Here is an 8,376-nt window from a genome sequence, read left to right on the forward strand (position 1 = left end):
ACACAGGATATTTAAGTGATACACAGGGTATTTCAGTGATACACAGGGTATTGAAGTGATACCCAGGATATTTCAGTGATACACAGGGTATTGAAGTGATACAAGGTATTTCAGTGATACACAGGGTATTGAAGTGATACACAGGATATTTAAGTGATACACAGGGTATTGAAGTGATACACAGGATATTTCAGTGATACAAGGTATTTCAGTGATACACAGGGTATTGAAGTGATACCCAGGATATTTAAGTGATACACAGGGTATTGAAGTGATAAACAGGGTATTGAAGTGATACCAGGGTGTATTCACATCGACTCATATCCACTTGAGATCCTGGCAATGTGCTCCCAGCTCGTTGCTGTGCCTGAGGACTTTTTCCCCCTTTCATTCACTATTGGTTCATCCCCCAGCTGACTTTTGGCAGAGGGAAGGAGTACCTGAAGCACATCATGGACGTGCACAAGGAGAAGGGCTACGGCTGCAGCATCTGCAACCGGCGCTTTGCCCTGAAGGCGACGTACCACGCGCACATGGTCATCCACCGGGAGAACCTGCCTGACCCCAAGGTGCAGAAGTAAGACATGTGGCACTGATAAGAGGAACCATCTTCTTGGAGTGACAGTGGCTCTGTCCCCTGGTGCTTTTAGAGAACCAGTGACAAGGACCCGAGGGAATGGCCTGAAGTTGTGTCAGGGGAGGGTCAGGTTGGATCTCAGGAAAAGGTTCTTCCCCCAGAGGGTGGTTGGGCACTGAACAGGCTCCCCAGGGCAGTGGGCACAGCTCCAAGGCTGCCAGAGCTCCAGGAGTGTTTGGATGATCCTCTGAGGCACGTGGTGTGACTCTGGGGATGCTCCTGTGCAGGGCTGAGGGTTGGACTCGATAATCCTTGTGGGTCCCTTCTAACTCGGCATATTCTGTGATTCTGTGTAATTGAGCTGTACTAAAATATCTGAAACAGTATAATGGGTGTTAAAATGTTTATTAAAAGCTTGAAGTACATATCACTGGTGATTGACTTCACACAGCCTTGCAGTTTGGGCTTTGCAAATTATAAATCAATGATTTTAATAAATTTTTTTAACTATTTTTTGAGTGAATAGCAATGCCAGACTGCTCCAAGCTTGCAGTCAACTTAGGGGTTCATTTTTAAAAATTTAAGCTTCAAGGAACTTTTGTAATAATTAGTATTAGCAAATGAAATACAATTACTGACAGAGATGCCTGAAAATCACTTCTGTCTCAAGAAAAGAATCGCAGTTTTTGGTCTCTTTGGTTTCAGATACATCCACCCATGTGAAATCTGTGGAAGGATTTTTAACAGTATAGGAAATCTGGAAAGACATAAGCTTATACATACAGGTAAAAATGTTGTGTTTCTCTATAATTATCAATACAAAAAAGAAATTTCTATTGTCAGTGCCTGCCTTTTGTTGTTGTTTCTTTTTGGTTGTAGGAAAAAAGTTATGGGTTTTTACTGTAAGATACAATCAGATAAATGTTATATTTGTGCTTTTAGGGTAGACTGGTTTTCTAAAGCAGGTAATATTAATGAGATTTGATCTGGGCACACAATCCAAATTCCTAGATAATATGATGTTGCAGGATTCACCTAATTCTCTGTTCTGTACTTCCCCAGATTCTTATCCATGCCACCTTCTTGCCATTACACAGGCTGAAAACTGCTACTGCAAAATCATTTTCAACAGCTCATTACTATTTCATGCTACTCAGTATTTTCCTACCTCAGGCTTTACCTATTTTTTTTACAGATCTCACACAAAAAAAACAGCTTTCCTCTCTCTCCAAAGTCTGCTAATTTAGTTTGGGCTACAATATGCATGAAAGGTGTGGTTGACAGCACAGGGGGGCTGTTGCCCTCTTTAGTCACCACTTTAGTCAATTTTTAGGAGATGCACATTTTTCATTAACATTTTTTTTTTGTTTATGTTGTCTTTTAAATTTATTTTTAAGGTGTAAAAAGTCATGCTTGTGAGCAATGTGGCAAATCATTTGCTAGGAAAGACATGTTAAAAGAACATATGCGAGTCCATGATAATATCCGAGAATACTTGTGTGCAGAGTGTGGCAAAGGTATGTCTGATGCCTTGTTTTCCATTAATTGTGAATAGCAGGTGAATATCTGAATTAAGACTTCTTCCATTCTTAGAGTATTTGGGAAGGTCTGGGAGTGCTGTAAATCCTGCTTTTTTGAGAGGTAGTAACTGTATGAATCAGGAGCCTTAGGGTTACCTAAACTACCCCCAATTTTATAGTTTTGTTTTATGGCCTGTAAGAAAACACTGATTTTTATAACATGCCTGACTAGGTTCTAATGCATTTGCAGCACAAAAGTGAATGCAAGTTGATTTATTTTTTTTTAATTCTACACTTGTTTTCAGGCTTAAGAAATAGAATAATTTCTCTCTGTAAGAGCCTTAAATGTCAACGTTGCTTTGACTTTTTTAATTGTTTGTGTTATAACTTGGACAAATCTGAACTGGTGTTTTAGTGGAAGGCAGTAGTAAGTCTGACACCTCCAATGATGCTTTGTCTTTGCTTGTCCCTGCTGTTTTGCTTCTTCCTCAGTGGTTGCTCAGATGTTTTCCAGAGCTTTTTCCTGGAATTAAAATAATAATGATAATATGCATTGCTACATAAACAATTAAAAATATGCAATTGTGGACTCGCAGCAAATATAAGCTTAGAGCTCTTGGGTAACAACATGATCATCCTGATTCTGTGAAGGTGGGAGCAGTGGAGTAACTGTCTTGCTGTACCTTTTGTCTCACAGGAATGAAGACAAAACATGCACTTCGTCACCACATGAAACTTCACAAAGGGATTAAGGAATATGAGTGCAAGGAATGCCACCGAAAATTTGCACAGAAGGTCAATATGCTGAAGCATTACAAAAGACACACAGGTGAGAGCTTTAAAAGTGGCACCTAATCAGTTAAATGCTTCCCAGTAGAGAACTTTTACATAGAACAGTCAGAGAGTATGAGGAAAACTAATAAAATACGTATTTTCTGCCTTTTGAAAAGTGAGGTTTTGTCCTCTTCTCAGCTGAGATCACCTGTTCTACAAACGGAGAGATACAGTTTAGTTGGTTTCAAGCTCTGCTTTTTTTGAGAGTGGTTGTTTTGGTCTAGGATAGGTCCAGAGTGTTGGCTTTGTTTTAAGTTAGTCTTCAGGTTCTCATTTCCCAAAATTTTACCTCCCACATCAGTTTCCCTTGGATTTATTTTCTGCCGGATATGGAGCCACAGCTTAGATGAAAGTAGGTGGTGAAGCTGGGCTTCTTCTACTGTTTTGACTGTGGTTTTTATGTTTTTTTAATGTTAGTTATGTGAGACTCTGGATTGTCCCAGATGCCTTAGGCTCCTTTGACAGATGCTAAATGTGCTCTTCCTGCAGGAATCAAAGATTTCATGTGTGAGCTCTGTGGGAAGACGTTTAGTGAGAGAAACACAATGGAGACTCACAAGCTGATTCATACAGGTAAACCCTCTAAAAAACAGTATCCAGCAACATCTTAATTCTGTTCCTAGGCTTGCTTTAGTCTTGCCAGTCTTGGAACTGGTGTTGCATATCCTGTTACCAGACACAAAAATTGTTCCCCTTGTTGAGGTGTTGACAATACGATACTCATCTGTTGGGTTTCCTTCCATCTGCCACCAGTAGGAAAACAGTGGACGTGTTCAGTGTGTGATAAGAAGTATGTCACTGATTACATGCTGCAGAAGCACATCCAGCTCACTCATGATAAGGTGGAAGCCCAGAGCTGTCAACTCTGTGGGACAAAGGTTTCCACCAGAGCCTCCATGAGTCGGCACATGAGGCGTAAACATCCAGAGGTGAGTTAGTTTGGACTGTGGGGTGGTTTGATTTGGGGGTTTATTTTTTTTAGGAAAGTTTATGGCCTTCTGTGACTTGAATTACTTTTTTTCCCTTTCTGTTTTTCCTGCTTTTTTGGAGCCAGTTTTAGGTAGTGTCTGTGAAACATGCACTGAACTGAATCAGCCATTTAACTGTTACATGTTTTAGTAGTAAACAGATCTGATTGCCAGTCCCTAAAAATGAAGTTCTTCTGCTTACTGAAACCCCCTTTCTTTCTCTGCCTCAGCTTAAATGTGTGTTTTTTCATGTTTTGTCTTCATCTATTAGTGAGTATAATGGATTCTTTTTTCCCCTGTGTTCAGAAGTGATCTGAAAGAAGTGGTGAATAGAGAGGTGGTGGCAGCATCTGCTGATGATACAAAATTATTCTCAGTATTAAAAGATGAATGCTGACTGGAGAGAATCTGGATTAGAGGGATGTTTTGTCTGACCCCAACGGGGTTTTTTCTGTGTTCTAATTTTTTTAATTGCTGCTGTGTTTCTCCTCAGCATTCCTTGTTTAGGTTTGACTGAGGCTTGTCCGTTCCCTTTGAGGCTTTTTTTTTTTTTGATCACCAGTTTATCATTATTGTTGCTTTGCTCTTTTATCATGATGACTGCAAGGAAGTCAACAAAGTGCTCTATTTATTGCTTTGGGGGTTAAAAATGCTCTATTCTTTGATGAACTGCGATGTAGAGATTCAGCTTAAAATAATGAAGTAGGACACAGTATTTTTTTCCAAACACATTGTTTTCTATGTAATTGATCATTTCACAGTGGGTTGTGTTCTGTCTAGAATGTGAAAATAAACATATTCTTCTATTTAAAGTTTGCTGGTTTTCAGTGAGAATGAGATGACTTCATGCCAAAAGGTCATTTGGAAAAAAGCCATGGTTAACTCCTTCATATTAAATGATACGTGTAAAATGTTAGATTACATCATTTTGGCTTTGTGACAGGATTTATTAGGGAGATGCTGTATTGTTTGACTGCAGCTTACCAGCTGATAACTCTTTGTCTGCAGATCCTTTCAGTGAGGATTGATGATTTAGAGCAGCTGCCAGAGACAACTACCATTGATGCCTCTTCAATTGGGATCGTTCAGGTAAATTCCAGGCCCACTGGAGGGTGAGCTGGGGACATTTTTGGTCCATAACATAGCTGAGCACAGGCTGTGGGTGAGGAATGTGCTTTTTCAGAGCCAGCCCCAGGGTAACATGTCCAAGCAGCTGCAGGTTCTTGATCTGTTTGGTTGTGTAACAGGGGTGCTGGTAAAACAGAAATAATTACAGGGTGAGGTCTCATTCCCCAAAATCAGGTTTTTCTAAGGTTTATTTCTTCGCCTGAGAACTGACAGTAAAACAGCTTCAGGTGATAGGCTCTTACTTGGAACTTCATTAAGCAAAAGGACTTGATGTTTTGTTTGGAATTGTGTTGCTCCAGCCGGAATTAGCCTTGGAACAGGGCGAATTACCAGAAGGGAAACAGCACATAAAAGCTCCTAAACGTGGCCAGAAACGAAAACAAAAGTCGGGTGAGGAGGAGGAAGCTCAAGTGCCTGAGGACCCTGCCTTCAGTGAATACACAGAGAAGGAAGGTGAATTCACAGGGAATGTTGGAGATGAGACTAATTCAGCTGTACAGAGCATCCAGCAGGTGAGCTCCAGGAGCAGGCATTGCTTAGAGGGATAACTCTTTGTTTTTGGCTAATTGCAAACACAAAAGTGTGATTGGAACATTTGGAGCTGATTTGATAAACAGTGGTAATACAAAGATGGATGGAGACGTTAAAAAAACACGGAGTTGGACCAGTAAGCTCCTTATGTTTGTTTTCATTTCCTTTGGTGTTACCATCTCCTTGTTTGCCAGGTACCACTAACTGGCTGATTAAAAAAAGAGATTAAAAACAGGAAACTTAATTTGGCTGCTTGTATTCAATGTTGCCTATCCCCTTCTCCCATTACCATCATATTGCTATATGTGGAAGTTGTTATATTCCAAGTTTTCTGCACGTGGAAGTTGTTATATTCCAAGTTTTCTGTTCCCCTCTGCGTGTGACTTCTTCTGCTGGCAGTAGCAACACATGAGCCCATCAGGTGGTCTTCCTTGACGATATTTGATAGTCAGGTGCAAGGTCTAAGGTTGTGTTGCAGTTTTAGACTCTCAAAAATCCAATTTCTAAGTTCAAGCCCCTCTCCCACAATTTGCTTCAGTGTGAGAGGGTTTTCAGGCAAAACACAACTACTCAGTATTGGGGGAAGGGGAAAATACTTACAAGGTTTATTTACATACATATATATATATATATATATATAGGTAACAACTTAACTATCTTTTTTTTACAATGAAATATTGTATTTACATTAGAATAAATTTCTCTTTTTCTTCAACAAGAGTCCAGGAAGAAAAGAGGAAAGTCCTTTTGTCACTTTTCAGGTCACAGTTCCTTCAAATTAGTTTCTGTGGTATTAGTTAGTGTCCTTTATTTTTAAGGCAGCAGATTTGAGTATTGCAGTCAGAATCTTTCTGTTCTTACTTTGTGAAAATCCCAATCCCTCGAGCCCGAGCCTTTGGGGGACTTCCTTAGAGACTTTCACTCCTTTCTGGTGCTGCTGCATTTTGGAACTCCCTTCAAATAGGTTGAGGTCACCTTTGTGTTTTCCCTCAGGTGGTGGTGACCCTCGGCGACCCAAACGTCACGGCCCCTTCCAGCTCCGTGGGGCTCACAAACATCACCGTCACCCCCATCACAACAGCAGCTGGGACCCAGTTCACAAACCTCCAGCCAGTGGCCGTGGGCCACCTGACTGCCCCGGAGCGCCAGCTGCAGCTGGACAACTCCATCCTCACCGTCACCTTCGACACCGTCAGCGGCTCCGCGATGCTGCACAACCGCCAGAACGACGTTCAGATCCAGCCCCAGCCGGAGGCGGCCAACCCCCAGTCCGTGGCCCATTTTATAAACCTGACCACCCTGGTGAACTCCATTGCTCCTCTGGGCAACCAGATTTCGGAACAGCACCCCCTGACCTGGAGGTCAGTGCCTCAGACTGATGTCCTGCAGCCCCAGGCGCCGGCGACGCAACAGCAGCCGGGGCAGCAGCCGGTTCAGACAGAGCAGCAGCAGCAGATGTACAGCTACTAATTTATAACTTTGGGAAGTTTTGAAACGGACTGTACTCAGAGACAAAAAAAAAAAAAAAAAAAATTGGAAAATTTCTAATAGGATTGTTTGCTGGATACCAAACAGAGACGGGAAAATGTTTATACGGTGAGGTGTGAGGTAAAATTGGCGTAGCACCCTGCAGCACCCTGATCTGAGATTCTCATGCTGTCTCTAGACCTTGCACTGTCTTAACAAAAAACAAACAAACAAAAACAAACAAAAAAAAGGAAAAAAAAACTCACCACAAATTGAGCATCCCCTTGCACTTGTGCAGTAAGATTGAGATTTGACAGGTGCATCATCATACACCTTAACCAAAGCAGGGAAATCCTAAATGTTACGGCACTTGTGATGTACAAAACCCTTTCAGCCATACCATGTCACTTCTCCGCAGTCTGGAAGTGAAATGTGAAGACCTTGTTCACAGTGAGTGGAATGTACTTGTGGTCAGCTGGTAGAGACTGAAATGTGAAGACACAAATGGGCAAAAACAATAATTGTCTTTGTTTCTTATCTTCTTTAGGTCTTGTATCTTAACAACATTGGTAAACTAGGTGGAATTTGGGGCTTTGGGGTGGGCATGAGTGTGGTGTGGAAGAAAATATACCAATTTTACAAAGTATTTCCATTTTAGTCATGGGAAAAACCCCTGTACCCATCACACAGTGTTAGTGCTACTTGAATCAGATAGCTGGTCTGATGCTAAAGCAACTTTTAGGGTCTTCTAGTCAAGTTTGAATCAAACCAATTACAAACTGAAAAAAAAAAAAAGAATGTGATACAGTTTTATGTAATTTTTCAAACCTGCTCTTTCAATCTTGCTTTTAGCTAATAGGCCTGAAGAGCAATCAGTCCCCTTTGATCAAGTTCAGGATGTGAATTTTTTTCAATTCGACTTATTTCATCGTGTAATAAACATTTGAGAAAGCATTCTTTTTATATATATATACATATACATATATATATATATAGCCTTTGTACTTTACTGTGTGTTCCTGGTGAATATTTGTGTGAAAAACATTGTTGCCAATACGATTCATTGATTTTTTTCATCCCCATGTTGCCTTTTCTCACGGAAATAACGTATGGATTCTGTTCCTTCTGTTTCCAGAAGTGTTTCCAAAATCCGTGGCCACACACAGGGTTGTGTGACATGCAGGAAAAGGGAATGTCTGAAGCATATTCTTTGTGCTGCCACATGGAGTCAGTGTGCCCCAGTGTATAACGGGCAAGGTTTGCATGACTTGGGGATACAAGTAGTGGGTTGGGTCAAAGACATCTTTGCTGACACTTCACTCTCATTCCATTCTCCATACATTGATGTGCA

General features: G+C 41.0%; 1 protein-coding gene across 5 annotated transcripts in view; it reads left to right on the plus strand.

Moving 5' to 3' along the window:
* PRDM15 (PR/SET domain 15) overlaps window positions 1–7,539 on the plus strand; it is a 36,430-nt gene extending 28,891 nt beyond the window's left edge. For 3 of the 5 annotated variants that reach the window (XM_027689075.1, XM_027689077.1, XM_027689074.1), the window contains exons 17-25: window positions 414–577; window positions 1,283–1,362; window positions 1,975–2,094; window positions 2,795–2,926; window positions 3,421–3,504; window positions 3,685–3,860; window positions 4,908–4,988; window positions 5,327–5,539; window positions 6,552–7,028. In XM_027689075.1, the coding sequence (XP_027544876.1) occupies window positions 414–577; window positions 1,283–1,362; window positions 1,975–2,094; window positions 2,795–2,926; window positions 3,421–3,504; window positions 3,685–3,860; window positions 4,908–4,988; window positions 5,327–5,539; window positions 6,552–7,028 (1,527 nt within the window). Of the gene's footprint in view, window positions 1–413; window positions 578–1,282; window positions 1,363–1,974; window positions 2,095–2,794; window positions 2,927–3,420; window positions 3,505–3,684; window positions 3,861–4,907; window positions 4,989–5,326; window positions 5,540–6,551 lie in introns of all 5 variants that reach the window. The other 2 variants (XM_027689073.1, XM_027689076.1) reach the window with 2 other exon arrangements.
* The last annotated feature ends 837 nt before the right edge of the window (window positions 7,540–8,376 follow it).

Source organism: Neopelma chrysocephalum, unplaced genomic scaffold (genome assembly GCF_003984885.1).
Source record: "Neopelma chrysocephalum unplaced genomic scaffold, ASM398488v2 Primary Assembly neopelma1_76, whole genome shotgun sequence".
In the NCBI taxonomy this organism is placed as follows: Eukaryota; Metazoa; Chordata; class Aves; order Passeriformes; family Pipridae; genus Neopelma; species Neopelma chrysocephalum.